The 20,047-nt window shown below is 41.2% G+C and overlaps 3 protein-coding genes across 6 annotated transcripts in view; 1 reads left to right on the plus strand and 2 right to left on the minus strand.

Annotated features, from left to right (window-relative positions):
• The window catches only part of nid2a (nidogen 2a (osteonidogen)), a 46,629-nt gene extending 43,472 nt beyond the window's left edge, over positions 1–3,157 (plus strand). For all 3 annotated transcript variants that reach the window (XM_076992410.1, XM_076992411.1, XM_076992412.1), the window contains 4 exons: positions 1,485–1,642; positions 1,740–1,863; positions 2,068–2,180; positions 2,719–3,157. In XM_076992410.1, the coding sequence (XP_076848525.1) occupies positions 1,485–1,642; positions 1,740–1,863; positions 2,068–2,179 (394 nt within the window). In that variant the 3' untranslated portion in view covers position 2,180; positions 2,719–3,157. The remainder of the gene's footprint in view (positions 1–1,484; positions 1,643–1,739; positions 1,864–2,067; positions 2,181–2,718) is intronic.
• Positions 3,158–3,363: 206 nt separating this feature from the next.
• Positions 3,364–7,306, minus strand: rtraf (RNA transcription, translation and transport factor). The gene is made up of 8 exons (XM_076992413.1): positions 7,116–7,306; positions 6,758–6,882; positions 6,453–6,552; positions 5,981–6,061; positions 5,800–5,888; positions 5,632–5,700; positions 4,229–4,277; positions 3,364–3,914 (listed from the first exon to the last, which is right to left on the minus strand). The coding sequence occupies exons 1-8, from the start codon at positions 7,174–7,176 to the stop codon at positions 3,760–3,762; spliced, it is 729 nt and encodes a 242-aa protein (XP_076848528.1). The 5' UTR covers positions 7,177–7,306; the 3' UTR covers positions 3,364–3,759.
• A 7,524-nt stretch (positions 7,307–14,830) lies between these two features.
• Positions 14,831–19,551, minus strand: LOC143495154 (uncharacterized). 2 transcript variants are annotated; one of them, XM_076992445.1, is made up of 5 exons: positions 19,456–19,551; positions 16,360–16,465; positions 15,518–16,251; positions 15,299–15,362; positions 14,831–15,074 (listed from the first exon to the last, which is right to left on the minus strand). In XM_076992445.1, the coding sequence occupies exons 1-5, from the start codon at positions 19,462–19,464 to the stop codon at positions 14,938–14,940; spliced, it is 1,050 nt and encodes a 349-aa protein (XP_076848560.1). In that variant the 5' UTR covers positions 19,465–19,551; the 3' UTR covers positions 14,831–14,937. The 2 variants fall into 2 exon arrangements, with proteins under 2 accessions (XP_076848560.1, XP_076848559.1); XM_076992444.1 differs by lacking the exon at positions 19,456–19,551 and having other exon boundaries at positions 16,360–17,815.
• Between the last annotated feature and the right edge of the window lie 496 nt (positions 19,552–20,047).

Here is a 20,047-nt window from a genome sequence, read left to right on the forward strand (position 1 = left end):
CCAGTGTGACCCTCAGTGCACACATCTCCTCCTAATTAATGCTTAATTGGCCGCTTTGATTAAGCTTCATTTCCTGTCCTTCAGTAGCTTCCTGCTTGTGATGATAGGCTGCCGACATTGCGAGAGCTATTCTTCCCACTTCATGCAGTCAGCAGGGAGAGAGATTGTGTGTGTGTGTGTGTGTGTGTGTGTGTGTGTGTGTGTGTGTGTGTGTGTGTGTGTGTGTGTGTGTGTGTGTATGTGTGTGTGTGTGTATGTGTGTGTGTGTGTATTATGTGTGTGTGTGTGTGTGTGTGTGTGTGTGTGTGTGTGTGTGTGTGTGTGTGTGTGTGTATGTGGGTGTGGGTGTGTGTGTGTGTATGTATGTGTGTGTGTGTGTATGTATGTGGGTGTGGGTGTGTGTGTATGTATGTGGGTGTGGGTGTGCGCGTGTGGGTGTGTGTGTATGTGTGTGTGTATGTGTTTATGTGTGTGTGTGTGTGTATGTGTGTGTGTGTGTGTGTGTGTGTGTGTGTGTGTGTGTGTGTGTGTGTGTGTGTGTGTGTGGGAGAGACAGTAAACATTACTGAGAGTAGAATGGATAGTGAGTGGGAGGAGAGGGCAGGAAGTGGAGACAGAGGAAGTTGAGATGAGAGGCTGAGAAAATAGGGACATGGGGACGGGTGTGGACATGGGGAGGGGTCTGCACATATGGACGGGTGTGGACATGGGGAGGGGTCTGGACATGGGGAGGGGTCTGCACATGTGGACGGGTGTGGACATGGGGAGGGGTCTGGACATGGGGAGGGGTCTGCACATGGGGACGGGTGTGGACATGGGGAGGGGTCTGGCTGGGCCCCCGCAGGCTCACGGGAAGTGCAGGCGGCGTGTGGGCCAGACACCACACATGCAAACCCCTCTGCACATCTGGAGGAACCTCACCACAAAGAGCTCGCCATGTAATTCAAACTGCATGCAATCAGAATGGTTGCAAATGTCTGTGTTCCTTTGTGTGTGTGTGTGTGTGTGTGTGTGTGTGTGTGGTGGTAGTTCATATTAACAGTACATCTAAATTTATGTCTGGTGCATGGACTGTGTGTGTAAACCTCAAACTTTGTGAAAGCAGTGTTTAATCATATGCGCAGTCATGCAAAGCTAACGTTAGATCAAACATCAGCCTTGGAGCTACTCGGTCTAACAGATGCATGCTGACCTGAAGTGCTTCTCAACATTAAAGTGAGCCATCCATAACCACTTTTATCCCAAGAAGACATCATAACACAACACAAAATCACGTAGCAAATCTTTAATTCACTGCAGTCTTGTTGTCCCCCAGTTGTAATTCATTACAATTATTATAATTCTTCTGATCCACAGAGACCAAATCAGTGCTGAGCGGATATTGCTAGGAAAAGCTTTGATGAAATCTAATAAAGGTGCTGGTTCACATGGTGGCTGAATCAAACTGAGAAGATAACCGAGTCACGTTTGCCCCGCCCCCTCAGGACTCTCTACTGGACTGACTGGAACAGGGAGGCTCCTAAAATCGAGAGCTCTGGTGTGGATGGCCGCAACAGACGGGTGCTCGTTCGGGATGGCATCGGGCTGCCCAACGCCCTGACCTTTGACCCCGCCGCACGTCGCGTCTGCTGGGCCGACGCAGGTACGTTACACTGAAGCTAAATAAACAGCACTCAAAGCTGCTAGCCGTTTACACGCTAGCTCCCAGTCTGATAAATACGTCTGGCTTTTGTGATAAGGAACCAAGCGTCTGGAGTGCATTTCACCCGATGGGACAGGCAGACGTGTGATTCACAGCAACCTGAACTACCCCTTCAGCATGGTGTTCTACGCCAACCACTTCTACTACACAGACTGGAGGAGGTGAGGGACAAACACAGCAGGAACTGTCTTACACTCCCAGTTTTAGATTTCAGTTTCAGAGTGTGTAGCCAAGTGTGACATCCGTGACGGCAGGCTTGTTATTTTCAGTTGTACTTGGAAAATAGCAGTTTGTGAGATATCAGAGCAGTAACGCATGATCAAAGGTGTAGGACATTCTGTCTTGACCATGTCCCCATGGTGCAGGGATGGAGTTATTGCTGTGAGTCAAGACTCCAGCCACTTCATGGAGGAGTACGTACCAGACCAGCGCTCTCATCTGTACGGGATCACTGTGGCACCAACCAGTTGTTTATAAGGTACAGTCTACTTATCATCTTATTTCTGCCTTCACAGATAATGCATAATAGTTTAATGCCCTGTATATATTTAAAATCATTCTCCAATATATTCAAATATTTTGTAATGCGTTTTTTTTCCTTCTTGGTTCTCAATTGGTTATGGTACGATGTGAAATAGTTTATGTGGAACTGCAGTCATTCCCCTACATGTAAACTCGTATAAAGACGCTGCCATAAGAAGTGTTACTTAGTGTCATCGCGTGTGCAGACACATGAGTACAGGAGAGTGAACGAAAATGACAGACTAAACAAGAGGCTCTTGTTCGAAAAGTAGAAGGTACCTGGAACAAAACTGCTGTTTTTGTGACGGAGGTGATGAAAGATCAACACCCCACAGACTTCAAAGCGTTTGGAAGAGAAGTACTCAAAGAAGCGTGCGTGCGTGCGCGAGGCTATGGCGGACCAAAAATAAAATGTTTGCATTAGCCAAGTGATCTGGTTCTGAAAGGGATTTCCGATGTCGGGCTTGACCTAACGTGGCCATTATCTGTTGCAGGGAGCCATAATGACAGAGCCAACATTACATGGTGCTATTTTGGGGAAGTCTTGGTTCTCTTGCTCGGAGAAAACCAGCAGTAATGTGACACAGGAACCTGCTCACGTACCGAGCACCGTCGCCACAGCAACCACTGCACGTTTAGAAAGACCAACAACTCCCAGTTTAGATTTGTACATTTGTGTTATACCTCATTTTTCTACTGTATTTTTGTAAGTTTTTTATACAAAATAAAAAACAAGCCAAATAGATCCAAATGATGTTTGTGCTGCAGGTCCTGTGAGTTTATGTGTAAATACACAGCAACGCAGTATTTGTGTATGCAGCGCATTAATAAGAATGACATATAAAATCACTTTGAACATAGCCAATGTTTTTCTATTACCACATTTTTTATCTTTTCTATTCTTTCTTATTTATAATAAAATGTGATTCACAATTTTGACTAGACTTTTCATTTACAACATTTTGGCATGGAAGGACGCTGTTTACTTAGACGGCTCGAGTTGTTTGTCACAGCAGAATGGAGGTTGAGAAAGGTGCAGCTTCAGTGACGAGACCCATCACTGCTGAGCCATAACCACACGTTTGCAAAGCATTAACGCATGAAGCATGCAAAAGGCACAAAAACAAGTGACACATTAATCCACTTAGTGAATTATTTTATATGCACACGCACATCATTGCTGTTGTTCCCCCATTTTGATCAAACCAAAGCCAAAAAGATTTATATAGGCCTTTTGTGACTATAAAAACAACAAAAATTCACCAATTTCAAGGGAACAGTTCTGGTAGTTTCACACTGCAATGAGACATATTTGACAATTCTTCCCATACACTGCATGTCTAAAGAACAAAAACAAACCAACCCACCCACAATCTTGTCAGTTTCAATTTCATATATCCACACTGCCATGTCATCAAAAATTGACACCATGTCCAAATACACCAATCAGCATGGAGCATTCCAGAAAGCTGGGCGTGTGCCTGCCACACTTCTGCTGGCGGATTGGCTAGAGATCCCGTGAGCCGGCAAGCCGATCATCTGCCCACCTTCCCGAGTCGGTGGTCTGTCTTGGGGTCGGCGATGATGGCCTGCACGGCCACGATGGCCTCGTTGATCTTGGTCTGAAGCTCACGGAGATCCTCTATGTGGAGGAGACGAAGGATCCGAGCTGCTTCGTTAAGAGTGGCGTCTACAAGAGGGAGTCGTAGGGAAACAATCACCTGTCTGCAATCAGGCAGTGAGTTCAGTTTGTAGCAGCACCAATCCGGATATGACTCTTTGGATACATGTCAGCTGTAACAAGTTCAGAGACACGGCTGCAGGGATGGGTAATGAACTGCTGAGTTGAATCAAGGTGTTAAATTGGGGAAAGACACTAAACACTTCAAGCCAGTTTAGAAGACGAATGGCTAGATATGCATGCAGATATGTTCGTATGAAAATAATACAAAATGTGACCCAATATATGCCTATTCTCCTAAATGGAAAACATGCTAGACATACCTCCTGTGTCAAATCCTAGAATGTGTTTATCTAAATCAACCGGTAAACCCTAAAAGAAAAAAAAAACAGACAAAGCACCTGTAGAAGAACTGGTGATACTCATCAAATCCACGTGATACCCATGGGTCATTCCATATCAACTCAACCAATGGTCCCCACCTGACCATCTCAGAATCCCTTCAAACTTTCCCCATTTGTAGGCAGATATGTTTCATGGAAAAATCCAAAGCATTTCTGTTCCATGTTCAATATTTCAAGAGTTACAGCCGTTTTTGTAACCCCACCCTCATACGCATCTTTTGCGAAAGTGGCTAAATAGCAATATTTGAATGTGAATATCTCTAAAACTATTACAGCTAGAAGGCTGAATTTTTTTTGTATGTTTAGAAACTTGTATACTTGTAAATTATGGAAAAATAACATTCAAAAAAGAGAAGCAAAACAAAATTTATGTTGTGCTAAAATGCAGTATTTACACAAAAAATTCATTTACACAAATTTACACAACTTCTTGGTGATTTGACATGGAATGACACAATAAATATAAAACCTGACGCTGAGTTATCAGATGTTCAAGTACTTGATAGTCAACTGGCGCCATCTGGTGGAGCAATCATAGTTTTTCAGCTTCTCTTTTTTGAATGGTATTTTTCCATGATATTGGTGATTTTCAGTGGTGAATAAAAGCACTATATCAAAAAAGGCCATTCCAATTTTTCTACCATATAATCAGCACATATCAAAATATATAACAGAACAAAAAAATTGAAAAAATAAATATAGGTATTTTGGGAATCAGTGTCCAAACAAGGGTACCGTACGAGTGAAATCGGATATTTGACAGCAAATTGTACAAAAACTGGACCACATACAGGCAACTTAATTATTACTTCAACATTGCCATTGGAAGTACTTTGAAACATAAAACAGAGATCAGCCTTCTTCTACTCCATCCATGAGATAAAGACAGGTGAAAATGACTTAGTTGATTTTTTTTCCAACTTTGGGAATTTTTTTCTATTGACATCACAACTTACAGCACCAATACATAAGTACATTAATTACAAGTATACAAGTTTCTAAACATACAAAAAACATTTTCAGCCTTCTAGCTGTAATAGTTTTAGAGACATTCACATTAAAATATTGCTATTTAGCCACTTTCGCAAAAGATGTGTCTGAGGGTGGGGTTACAAAAATGGCTGTAACTCTTGAAATATTGAACAGGGAACTGAAATACTTTGGATTTTTCCATGAAACATATCTGCCTACAAATGTGGGAAGTTTGAATGCATTCTGAGGTGGTCAATCGGGGACCATTCCAAATTTTGGTTGATTTGACATGGAATGACCCCCATTCAATTATACAAATAACACTAAGCACTTGTGTTCAGTTTACTGACCTCTTTTCTCTGACCAGCTTTTGAAATAGCTTCAGGAGTCAGACGTTCTTGGATAAGTATCCTAATGGCCTAACAGATGAGGAGACCAGTTCAGAACTGGAGTAAAGGCAATGATTGTGTGCTTTCTAATCTTGAAAAAAACACCTGGAAAAGAGAGACATTACTCACCTTGAGCATGACCAGGTAGTCATCGTGTCTCTGGATTTTAAGAAGATTTGCAAGGGCCATGACACCAGCTTTAAAATCAGGATTGTTGCCTGGTTTAAGCACAAACATCCAGTTATTTGAAAAGTATGCAAAAAAAAAAAAGAACACCAGTATTTGTAAAGAAAAGCCAAAGATGACTCACTGTCCAGGTTGATTAGAGGGTCAACTGGCTTCTGGGTATTACTGGTCTCTGTTACAGGTGTGCAGTTTCTGTACTTGTCCACTGTGGAGATACAGTGTGCATACAGCAGTCGTGTAAACAAAACACAAAGCTGAAAGTTAATGCTATGGTGTGTAAGGAGTGAGATGGTTGCTTCATAATTAAATTCACACCGTTTTAAACATGAATGTTTAGATCAGTAAGTCTGTTCACGAAATCTCTACGCTCTAAACATCTGGCCTTCAATTCTGTAATGACTGAAGGACAGTAGTCAATCATGCATCATAAAACACTGCCATGTAGTGGTTAGTACGTGTACAGGTAAAGCACAGCACCATGGACCCCGACACTGGGCATGACACGGTGCAGCAATCTTGAGCTTTTCTGAACCAGGACAGGACTAGTGATGTAAAACCCAAGTACACCAGAAAGGTGAAGAATGCGTGAGTCGTACCGTTATCACCATATTCAAAACGCACAGCAAGCCCCAGCAGCCAGTCCACGGTCTCCTGCCGGTCCTGAGCACTGAACGGGCAGTTCAGGTCCTGGAGGTACTAAACACACACACACACACACACACACACACACGAACCAGACGGGTTTATAGCGCTGAACACAAATAACTGGACGAACCAGGCGGGTTTATAGCGCTGAACACAAATAACTGGACGAACCAGGCGGGTTTATAGCGCTGAACACAAATAACTGGACAAACCAGGCGGGTTTATAGCGCCGAACCCTCCGCCTCCGTGTGGTTACCTGATCAAAACACGCCGGCCACTGCGAGCTGGGGATGTTCCTCAGCTGGCCGCGGTCCTCGATTTTATAATGTCTGATTTTTTGATCCTCCAGCCAAACAACGAAATTTCTGAATTCAGTTTCATCTACGTTAAAACGAAATAAAACAACAGATGTTTAATCAAACGGTGATTCTCATGGTTATCTAGCTGAGGTGCCCACACACAAGTCAACTAAAGTGTTCAGACCTGTTTCATGAGCATTACTGCGTTAACTGCTCATCATCTCATCATTTCATCATTTCATCTCACATTTATTTATGGTGTTCTGACCAGAGGCCTCGGACACACCTCACTAGTCTTCATTAAAATACCTTTACCTTTGCAGTCAAACCCTGCAGGGTTGTGATAGTCTAAGGCCGTCAGCTTCCTGCGAAACATTCTGCTCCGCTCCTAAATAATACGACAGTATTTTACAATATCACAGTATTTTACAGTAATGATCACAAACGTGTACAGCCAGCAAGCGCAGAGCCGGAGACGGAAGCGGAGGGTTTTGTAGCAGAACTCTTACTTCCGGTATGAGCGGAATACCATTCTATCAAAATAAAAGCTTGAGCTTTAAGTTTATCGAGCAGGTGTACATGATGACTACAAAATTATTGTTGAAATTTAGGATGTTCAAACCCTACGTATAACTTTAGAATTTTCAAAATTTTCAATAACTGAATCATTGGCATACCTCCTGTCTTCTTGTTTTTATAGAGCAGTGAATTAAATATTCTAACAGGAACAAAAGCACACATTTTATCCATCAAAACGTTACTTTCAAAGAACTGTTCTCAGATAACTCTACTAACTGAATAGCAGAACCATCCCAACAATTATAGCTTTACATGAGCTGGCTGATTAAAAAATATATCTATTTGGACATGCTCTTCTAAAAAAATGTTTATTATTTCCAAATACATATGAGTACACATGAGGTATACCCAGTGCACAGACTAGACTAAAACTCTAGGTTTCTGGGATTTAATGACTTCTATCAGGATGCAAAAATAAGTCACCTAAAGGTGCTTTTAAAGCTGTAAATACACATGCTGTTAAAATATGTTAAAATACTGGTTTAAAATGTAATTTCACCAAGACCCCAACATTACTTACATGGATCATATGAACACCATGATGTAGCTTTTTGTAATGTCGTTTTGTGAGGTCAGTACTACAAAGGTGAATACTGTGGTGAAAATTTACAAATGTTGCAGTCCTAGTCCTATATATATATTCACCCCACATACTGTACTGTCTTTTCTCTCTGCTCTTCCTCTGGTCTACAGTCTTCTCTCTCTCTCTCTCTTTGAAATGTGCCATATTTGTCATTTTTAACCACAATCGAAATTTGTCCTCCGCATTTACCCATCTGCAATTAGAACAAACACACATACTATTTATTACTAGGGGGCTGTGGATCACACATGCCCAGAGCGGTGGGCAGCCCTAGCCCGGCACCCAGGGAGCATTTGGCATTAGGTGCCTTGCTCAAGGGCACCTCAGTAATGGCCTCAGGCCTGGGAATCGAACCCACGACCCTCCGGTCCAAGACCAGTTCCCTACCACAGGACCATAACTGCTCTTCTGCTGGTCTATAGTCTTTTCTCTTTCCACTCTTTTTCTGGTCTACAGTCTTCTCTCTCTCTCTCTCTGCTCTTCCTCTGGTCTACAGTCTTCTCTCTCTACTCTTCCTCTGGTCTACAGTCTTCTCTCTCTCTCTCTCTGGTCTTCCTCTGGTTTACTGTTGTCTCTCTCTCTGCTCATTTTCAGTGGCTGGCTGACACTCTTTTGACCAAAAGCTGCAGAAGTCCCGTCTGAGAACGACCCTTTCTTTTCATATTATCTATCATTGCCAAACAAAGTTAATGTTAATACACTAATGGAAATGACAAAATACAAGAATTAGCATTGCATTTATTAGTTAAATGCTAACATTAATGTCTAAACACAAGAAGGGCATAAGTTAACATTACTATTAAGTAATGTTAGCTGTGCTCCTTAACTTAATGTTTGTCAGACTTAAGGTACGTGACAGCTTTGAATACATTGGAATTTATGACTCACCAACCAACTCCTGAAAAACTGCCATTGGTTGTCAGTAGTTAAGCAGATGCTATGGTTAGATGCAAATGCTCTTCTTCCTGAAGCTTAATTCCTGCTGGATTTTCCCATTTGGCTCATTAGCACCATTGGCTCATTAGTGATTGGGCATGGAATTGGATCTACTTGATTTTGCATCTGATTTTTCATTCCCTTGCTCTGAGGGCCTACCGTCACAATCACAGGAAGTGCATTGCCTCACAAAGTTTGAAAGTAACCGTCTCTGGCCCTTTAAAGTTTCTGCAGCATGAAGCAAGAATTAAGAAAGGTTTATTTCAGCCCCTCCACTGGGGACCCAAAGTTCACGACCACAGGACTGAGGAAATCTTCTTATCAGATTCACCAGGATCTTGTGTGATGAATTATGGCTTTCACCAAGGAAGAGGGCCTCATTTATGGCCACCTTTGTTTACCTAAGCACACAGCATCACCTTTGGAATTTGCAAACAGACATTTTATACCAGAATGCCAGAATTAACCATGATAACTCTATATTCTGGGATGGGTACTGGGTTCTAACTCCTTTTAAGGGAATCAGCTTGTGAGCGTGGGTGTATGAGCGGGTGATTATGGAGGTGGGTTCACTACAGAGAGTGAGTCGAATACAGACATTGGAGTTCCAAATCCAGGTATATTTTAATTGTGGATCCCAGCCAGTGCGAGTAAATCCTCAAACATTCAGGATCAAAAGAAAAACTGTTTAAAAAGAAAACAAACATACTTAAGTCTGCAAAGACTTGTAAGCAGTACTTCCAGTCAGGAACTGGCAATCAGCAGCCAGTCTAGCCCCTAGGTTATCTTGGGCTCAACACAGTAACATTCATTTACACCAATACCAACCAACCTCCCTTTGCCTCTGAGAGGAAGCCCTCTTATACCAGAAGCCCCTCCCCTTCATTAAGCTGGGACGCACCACTACTACTGGTCAGGGTTACCTAAAACTGCAGTAACGAACAATACATACACAACATATTTTATATTTAGTGCACTAGTCTGACAAGATTAATTAAATGTCCATTTATTGCGTACAACTCCCGTCCTCAGGTATTCCAGGAACTGTAACCCCCCTCCCCTCCTTTAGTAGACCGAGGGCCCTTCGGCCACTATAAGAGCAGGAGCTGGCTGGGCCGCCAGTCCCCCTGAGAATCTCACAGGAACAGGTAAGTACAACATCTTAAATCATTTAAATGTCTTTAGAGCCTTTGGTGATGGGCCAGAGCTACTGGCATAAGTGATGGGCAAATGAAGCCTCATGAAGCAATGAAGCTTTACAACCATTTGCTTTGCAAAAAGGTTCATTACTCGAGGCTTCATTCATCACTCACTAGTGACATCTGCTGGTGAAACTGTAACAGCCTCGTCATTCAGTTGGATCATACTTTTTACAAGATTTGTAAATGCAACATTGTCACAAAGTTTCTATCAAACTCATGTTTAGTAACAGGAGAATCAATTAAATCATACTGAATTGTCATGTTTTAATTATTAAAATGATTTGTAGCCAATCTAATCCTTGACCATCAGTGGTTGTGTTGGGTTTTCTTGTATGTCATGGACTTATTTGACAATGAAGATATGTTGTACTTTACTATATTGGGAATTGAGTGAGTGTTGAGGCAGACTGAATATTTTGTTAAAAATTTTTGTTAAAAAACAGAATGTGTTTAAAATAATCGCTTCTTGGGGGTTCTAGATATGGTTTTTAACATTACAAATAAGGTTTGCCTCTTCCAATGGTTTTTAGTCTGTTTTTGATGTGTGAGTCTGATGTACATCCTGATCAAACAAAAATAATTTAGAACGTTCCAGATTTTCTACTACATACTGGATAATGCATACTGGACTCAGTATATACTGGATACTGCATACTGGTCCTCGTAGTAGTATGCAGTACAGTTTCCAGTATGCGACAAAAGCAAAGCACACTACGGGGTCACGTGAACATAGCGTTGCATGATGGGATGCAGTACACCACGAAGATAGCTCTGTTCGCGTACTGGAATATTTTGCGGAAGTAGTAGGTCATCCGGGTATGTTTCGCGTACTGGAAATTTTCATTTTGGTCACATACTGCATACGACATACTGATTTGGGGCTCGATCAGTATGCCAGTAGTATGTAGTAGACTATTTCGAACACAGCCATCGTTTGTTGCTGATCACGTAATTTTGCTCAATGACACAAGCTCCGAAGTGGGGCTTCATCGGACATGCCCCCTTTTTACTAGGTAGACGCCTCGAAGCCTCGCTTCAGATGTCCCATCACTAACTGGCATCATCACACAGCTCGTCAGGCCTATTCCAAAGACAGCAAACTTGGATTCATTCTAATGAAGAAAAGGATCGAATTATAGCTGAAGAATACAGGACTATCTAATCATGAAGCCAGCAATATTCAGTTTCTAGGACATAACTAGACAATTCTACACTGTGCTATCACTGATGTTTGAACATAAAGATTAAATCCTGTCTCGTTATTATTGAGATGATTATGTGAACTGTGTGTTCCATATTAATGCATAAATATTATTGATCATATTTACCCTGTTTACTATGTCAAAGTCAAATTTATTTATATAGCTCTTTTCACAACACACATTGTCACAAAGCAGCTTTACAATCGTATGGGTCCAGAATAACTATGTTATACACTTATAAGACTAATACCACATCTCTTTTATTATCATTAGTATAATGTAACGTAATGTAATTTGGTTATTGTTACTATTAAGTTTATTACCTCCTCAGCTCCAGTATGGTGAGTTAAGGAAGCCTGTTAAGTCATAGATGGCTTTGGAAGTGTGAATATTTTTGAAATGCCTTAACTAATATATCCTGACAAACCAACTCTTCCTTATTCCTATGTTCCTGTAGGAACTTTTCCATGTCTGTTGATTTGTAATTTAACTTTTTCTATCTTTGCCATGGTTCTGTGTTTTAGTTGTTGCATTGCTTTTGTTTCCAACTGGAGGAAAATGCCTGAACCGAATATTCATAGTCATGACAGCTAGTCCCTCCTTTCTCACACCGCCCTTGGATCAATACAAAAACTACGTAACCTATTAAGAAAAGGAGTCTGTCACGCTACTGCCCCGGACCCCTCCCCTTGGGGTGTGTGTCTCCGTAGTCCGTGTCCACGTTTGTACCTGTGGGGGTGTGGTTGGGTGTGTGTGTGTTCTCTTGTGTCGTTAGTCTAATGTGTTCCACGCGGTACTTGTTAGTCAACGTGTATAAAGTGTGTGTGTGTGTAACATCCTGTGCTCGTCTTTGTTTGAGTCTCACATTTGTACAATAAAAAGTAACGTCATCGTTGCATCCTTAATCAGCCTCGTCCTTCAGCCTGCACCCCCGCGTTACAGAGTTGAATTGGAAGTTGTGATTAGTCGTGGCCAAAAGTGTTGGCACCCCTATTTCTCCCAGAAAATTATTGCAATTACACATGTTTTGTTATACACGTGTAACGTTTTAACAGGGAAGGGGTGACGCAATAGCGGGTTTTTCAATATTTAATAAAAGATACGCAACCAAAACCAAACAGAAGCAGAACAATGGAAGGAGGACACAAACAATGACAGGGGGTATACACTACCAGCAATAATTAAGAGGGTCAATGAAGCACGTACATACACAAGCAAAGAAACATCAACCAACCAAAGAATACAAAACACAGGAAAACCAACAGCGACACTAACAGCACAGGCGTGAGCCACAATCTAAACAGAGAGACAGCGAACTAAACACAAACGCTACTATAAGGAATCTAAACAGAGAGACAGCGATCTAGACACACACTACTAAACACGTGGGGAGGGGAAGAACGGAGAGTAAAAGCAGATGAGAACAAAATGAACTTTAGAGAACAAGACAGACGTAGAACACGAGCCGAAGACTAACCTGGACCGGACAGCAACACACTCAAAGAACACAGGGCAACTCTACCTACAAACCAGAATCATACAGCAAGAGGGAAAAGGAGAGCACGGGGCAAGGCGAAAGGGAAACAGAACAAACAATGACCGACACGGAACAAAAACACTAGGGGGGTTTTATACAATGGAAACAAGACGGTGAAATGAGACTCAGGTGTGTGTGACAAACGACGAGGGCGTGACAGACAGGGGGAGGAACGAATCGGAGCGGGAAGCTAGGCGGGACCAGGGACGAGGGAGGGGCTGGACGTAACAACACGTGTTTATTTCCTTTGTGTGTATTGGAACAAAACAAAAAACAGAGGACAAAAAGGCAAATTTGACAATTTCACACAAAGCTCCAAAAATGGGCCCGACAAAATTATTGGCACCTTCACCTTAATATTTAGTTGCACACCCTTGGGAAAAAATAACTGAAAAAATGAATCGCTTCCTATAACCATCAACAAGCTTCTTACACCTCTCAACTGAAATTTTGGACCACTCTTTAGCAAACTGCTCCAAGTCTCTCATATTTGAAGGGTGCCTTCTCCCAACAGCAGTTTTAAGATCTCTCCACAGGTGTTCAATGGGATTTAGATCCGGACTCATTGCTGGCCACTTTAGAACTCTCCAGTGCTTTTTCCATCCATTTCTGGGTGCTTTTTGAAGTATGTTTGGGGTCATTGTCCTGCTGAAAGACCCATGACCTAGGACGCAAACCCAGCTTTCTGACACTGGGCCATACATTGGGACCCAAAATCCTTTGGTAATCTTCAGATTTCATAATACAGCACACAGTCAAAAGGCACCCAGATCCAGAGGCAGCACATATTTGTGCCACCATATGTGACTGTAGGTATGTGTTCTTTTCTTTGTAGGCCTCATTCCAGTAGAATGTAGAATTATGTACTTTACCAAAAAGCTCTATCTTGGTCTCATCTGGCTACAAGATGTTTTCCCAGAAGGATTTTGGCTTACTTACATTCTGGAAAACTGCAGTCTTGCTTTTTTATGTCTCTGTGTCAGCAGTGGGGTCCTTCTGGGTCTCCTGCCATAGCGTTTCATTTAACGGTAATTCAAATGTCGACAGATAGTTCGAGCTGTAACTGATGCACCCTGTGCCTGCAGGACAGCTTAAATTTCTTTGGAACTAGATTGGGGCTGCTTATCCACCATCCGGACTATCCTATGTTGCAACCTTTTATCAATTTTTCTCCTCCATCCATGTCCAGGGAGATTAGCTGGATTGCCATGGGTTGTAAACGTTTTGATTATGTTGCACACCATGGACAAAGGAACACCAAGATCTCTGGAGATGGACTTGTAACCCTGAGATTGTTGATATTTTCCCACAATTTTGGTTCTCAAGTCCTCAGACAATTTTCTTCTCCTCTTTCTGTTCTCCATGCTTAGTGTGGCACACACAGAGATACAATGCAAAGATCGAGTCAACTTTTTTATCTGGTTTCAGGGGTGATTTTTAAATTGCCCACACCTGTTACTTATCCGTTTTTTGTGTTGTTCCAATACATGCAAAGGAAATAAACATATGTATAACAAAACATGTGTAATTGCAATAATTTTCTGGGAGAAACACTTTTGGCCATGACTGTCGGAGTTGGAAAGAAGCCAAAACATTGCTACAAGAAATGTGCCTGGATTTCTATACTCGAGCACGGGGGTGGAGGTAGGATGTATGTGTGGGTGTGCCACCCAGGGTAGGGAGAGGGTAGCTCAAGCTTTGTAACTCTGATAGAGCTCTTCAAAGGGTGACTGTTTTCATTTGATCACCTACAAAAGAAGATAAATCTACCACTTTTTTCACAATGTGGCAAATTTCACGTTTTTTCTGTCATGGTTTAAAGAACATGGGGTCTAACTATAGGAAATAAGTAGGTAGATTACTAGGTAAGTAAACTAGGAAATTACAATGATATTTTCGGTAAGGAAGTGCAGTACTGTTATTATTTAATTGTTGGACAGAAAATTATCAATCCAATTAGTCAACATTTGTATGCATATTGCCATCTGCCACAGACATGTGACCAGCAGGTCTGTGTTTTGTATGAGTTTGTCACATGTTTAGTAGATTAATGAACAAGGAGCAGTCTATGTATTGTCATTTTTTTTTATTTTAAAATTTAAGTTGGTGATTTTCCTCGCCTCCCACAGATCCTTGAGAAAGCGTAGGCAAGTCTGCTAAACACAGACTTTCTCCTGGTCTTAGAGGTGGTCTTGTTAGGGGTGGATGTTGCCTCAACACTAGGAGATTGTACATCTGTAAAATAAAAGAAATGCTGTTTAAAGGCCACAGGACTGTGAAAGAGGGGTTTGGGTGTAATAAAGGTTTTTATCTTTCATGCTGCACAACTAAAATAGGGTTTGACAAAACATGGTCCCCTACTTATTTACTCCTTTAGACCATCTCACATAAACCTGTTAGTAGCTCATGCTTACACTACAACATTGCACAAGTTAGAACAGTAAAATATTAACAAGTACCATCTGGAATACGTGTGTCCGCTGTCTGGTCCTCCGTCTGAACACACAGATCGTTTGTCCGTTTCTTAATAGAGAGGAGACAATTAGATTATAACCATTCATCATATGATTCAGACACTAACATATAAATGTACAATTGAACATTCAAAAGAGCAAAATCTACAGCTAACAGTGTGACTGGGAATAAATGTAAGACATTTTAAAGAATAAAACAGATACCTTGGATCTGAGCTTAAGACACCATGGTGACTTGAACCGCAGGCGAGATTTCTTCTGCTCTGACTGACTAGTGCATCTGAATGCATCGATCAGTTTATTTAAAAATGAGAATTTTGATTTTACTTTGGTGATCTTGAAACCCTCAATCTGGAAATCCTCACAGGACACCCTGAAGAGGCGCTGTATAGTCACCTGATCAGGGTGTTTTTTCATGAGCCGTTTCTTTTTTGCACTGCAGAGAACTAGTGTCGCCGGGACCCTTTCATAATGTGGTTTTGGCATCCTAAACTCTTGAAGCAGCAACGACTGGTAAAGCAGGGATGAATTTAACCCCTTGTATTTGGTGGCAATGATTGACAGCAGGTTGGTGGGAAGGTCCTGAATGAAGTTTCCCTTCTTATATACACCATTCTTCCAAAAGGTTAGCACACCTTCTTGTGGAGACCAGCTGCTCTGTGAATATTTGGGAGACTCGTGGCTTGGTGTCTCCAAGGAGTCTCTCCCGGCATGTGCAGAGCACAGCTCGATCAAACTTTCAAAAGTTATGCTGCTGTCCGAGTCACCAATTGGCACAACCTCACGGCGTCTTCGCTTTATAATCTCCAGGGAGTCGTCAATCGGGAATGATGTTTTCCCTTTGATTCTGATAGCCAATGATGAGATCTGTTTGGTGGGAAGGTGTGGAACACTGTCCCTCTCCTCATCTTCTCTATTCACCTCATCGAATGGCAAATCTGATTTGATCAATTACAGAAAATGATCAATTATAAAAAAATATACTGAGAGCAATGAATAACTAACACATTATGTCTTTGGTAACAAATTACCACATTAAATCTCACCTGAAAACCCGGTACTTTGGGCTTCCTCTGTCTTTGAGTTTTTCATGCTTGGGGTAGACATATCAGAGACCTCAGCAGGAAGCTCATCTATTGGCCCAACTTTAGTCTGTAGTAGAGAAAATGAAGACATGCAACTGATTAATCAAGTGCTTGTAAACCATGTTATCCCAAGATGTTTTAGATGTTGAACAAAGTGCTGTCCAGCAATTAAAAGACAAGACACATAAAACATACAAATACACAAAACACAATAACTTAGTTTCATTAAAAAGCCAAAGAAAAAAAAGACTTAAGCAGAGATTTAAAAACCAACAATGTAGGGGCACTTCTAACATGTAATGGCAATGGATTCCATAATTTGGGAGCTAAAACTGCAAAGGCACGATCGCCCCTGTGCTTCAGTCTAGATTTAGGGACCACCAGAAGAAGCTGATCAGCAGATCTGAGTGACCTAGATGGAATATATGACTGCAAAAGCTCAGAGAGGTAAGTAGGAGCTAAACCATTCAATGACTTACACAAAAAGCAAGATCTTAAACTCAATTCTAAAATGGACAGGAAGCCAATAAAGAGAAGCTAATATAGGTGAAATATGTTCTTGTTTTCGTGTTTTTGTTAAAAGCCGAGCAGCAGCATTCTGAACCAACTGTAGCTGTGAGATAGAACCTTGGCCAACACCAGCATAAAGCCCATTACAGTAATAAAGTCTGGATGAAATAAACATGAAAATGGTTTAACCTTAGTTAAAAGCCTCAGTTGAAAAAAACTGGATTTGATAACAGAATTAATCTGTTTATCCAATTTAAAATGACTATCCATTATCACGCCAAGATTTTTAACATGGGGTCTTACATAGGTGTCCAAAGAACCCAGGTCATTATAAGGGGACTGAGTGACACTACTGGGTCTAAAAATCTATTTCAGTTTTATTTTCATTGAAATGTAAAAAAGTTAAAGCCATCCAAGCTTTGATGTCTTCAAGACAATCTAGCAACAGTTTTAAGGAATCTGGTTCTCCTTGTCGTAACAGCAAATAAATTTGGGTATCGGCTGCATACATGTGAAAAGAGATACCATATTTCCTAAGAATGGATCCCAATGGAAGCATATACAATGAAAATAAAACTGGTCCAAGAATGGAACCCTGGGGAACCCCACATGTAAGACGTGCTGAGGAGGATACAAAATCACCAAGGCTGAAAAACATCTGTCAGACAGATAAGATTTAAACCATTCTAAAGCAGCGCCTTGTATACCAACACGTTGCTCCAATCGAGACAAAAGGATACCATGATCCACGGTGTCAAAAGCAGCTGTAAGATCCAAAAGCATAAGAATAGCACATTCCCCCGAGTCAGTAACTAATAAAAGATCATTAAAAACTCTTAACAGTGCAGTCTCAGTACAATGAAGAGGTTTAAAACCAGATTGAATCATCTCTAGGATACCATTTTTATCCAAGAAATCTTGCAGCTACAAAAATACAACTTTCTCCAATACTTTTGACAGAAACGGGAGCCTAGAGATTGGTCTGAAACTTGAGAGCACAGAATGATCTAAAGTTGACTTTTTAATTAAGGGTTGCACCACTGCATGCTTAAATTCAGATGGCAGGATTGCTGAGGCAAGACTGCTGTTCACAATTGCATGGATGTTTGGCCCAATAATGTCAAAAATATCTTTAAAAAAGCGAGGAGGAACGACATTTGTAGGAGAAGCTGAAGGTTTTAAGTGAATAATAATTTCCTTTAAATAAGAGAAACAGACTGAAACTGGTTAAAAACAGCAGAGCAAGTAACCATAATGGATGGATCATAAGAAGGAAATATAACAGAAGATCTAATATTATTAACTTTATCTACAAAAAAGTGTAAAAACCTTTCACAGTTCTCCAAGGAAACATCAGGGTAATGAGATCTAGGGGCATTAAGAACAGCACTAATGAAATATTAAAAATAACTTGAGGCTTGTGACTATTATTTGCTACCAAAGCCGAAAAATATTTCACCTTTTACAATTGTCTGATATTTCTTACAGCTGTTCTTTAAAATCTCAAACGACACCTGCAACCTGTCTTTCTTCCACTTACGTTCTGCTCGTCTACATTCTCGTCTAGCTAAACGAGTAGCATCATTTATCCAGGGTTCAGATTTCTGTTTACAATGCATAGTTATAACTAGAGCAACTTTGTCCAAAATACTTTGACATGAGGAATAAAACAGAGGTCAGTTCCTGCGTATTTAGACCTAAATTTGATCCCAAACTTGTCTGCACATCATTAAAAGCAGCAGAAAACTGCACAGCAGTAGTAGGATTGGAAACACGACGGCAACGACCCGGAGCGCAGGGTTTGGTTACATTGGAAAGGGACATTTCAAATAAGATAGGTATATAGTCAGAAAATATAGCATCACATCTCAATATTAAAAACCGACAGACCATATGATAAAACAAGATCTAATGTGTGTCCTTGCAATTGCGTGGAGCCAGCCACTGACTGTACAAAATTAAAAGAATCAATAATATTTAACAACTCTTTGACCAGCGGCTTAGTGGGACAGCAAACATGAATATTAAAGTCTCCGACAATTTAAACACGGTCATATTTTGGCACAATTCCAGCCAAATCTCTGAGAAGTCATTGATAAATTCCTTATTATATGTAGGTGGTCGATAGATCACTGCACATAATACTGGACAAGATCTGCCCAACTCGAACATGTTCAATTCAAAACTGGAGTAGATTTCTGCCGACAGATAAAAGTTTCTTTAAAACCAGTTGCTACTCCACCTCCACGTCCAGTCATCCTCGGGGAATTTAAGTACGTACAGCCTGCTGGTACAAGTTGTGAAAAAAAGCACTAAAATCTCCAGCATTTACCCACGTTTCAGTGACACATAGCAAATCCAGCCGATAAAAAGTGAATAAATCCTTTAAAAAGAAGGTAGCCACAAAACAAACCCAAACCAAACTAACAGCGGCAGACGGCACGACACACACACTGGCGCCATCTCGAACTTGGAATCAGACTTGAGCTTTAAGACTTGAAATCCTTATTTTACCATAATAAATAAGTATAATATAGAATCACATACCTGCCTCATGTTGTATTAAAGGGTAAAATGTGAACCGCTCAGCTTATATAGTTTATCCGTAACCTAGCAACTAGCAACTAGCAACCGAGGGGGAGGGGGGAGGGGGGAGGGGGAGGGAGGGGCGTTTCTCTCTCGCAGGTACACGCGCAGCGTTCGGAGTCGCAAAAGTAGAACTGAGCCAAGAAGAAAGCAAATATATATATTTTTACTATAAGTAACTTTAATCTGTTATACAGCCTAAATGTTAGGATTGTGTACAAGCTGTTTGTAATGGTAATTACTTGACGTTTTACTTAACTTTAGCTGTTAGGTTTTTTAATATTATTTACAACAATATTGGGTCATTTTCAGTGGCTGACTTAGCAATTTGGGGGCTCAAGGCGAATTTAGCTAGGGGGCCCATCAACATTAATATGCGAGAAATAAGTTCGCTCGTCAGGGGGCCCATAGCTACAGTGTGCTGCAGTTGGAGGGGCCCAAGGCAATTGCCTAGCAATGCCTCTATGTAAAGACCGCCTCTGGTCATTTTACAACCTAATATTCCAATTTGTTTCAGTCAGGACGAGAGAGGCAGGCTGTGTTGTCAGGGCCA

Source organism: Brachyhypopomus gauderio, unplaced genomic scaffold (assembly GCF_052324685.1).
Source record: "Brachyhypopomus gauderio isolate BG-103 unplaced genomic scaffold, BGAUD_0.2 sc93, whole genome shotgun sequence".
Taxonomy (NCBI): Eukaryota; Metazoa; Chordata; class Actinopteri; order Gymnotiformes; family Hypopomidae; genus Brachyhypopomus; species Brachyhypopomus gauderio.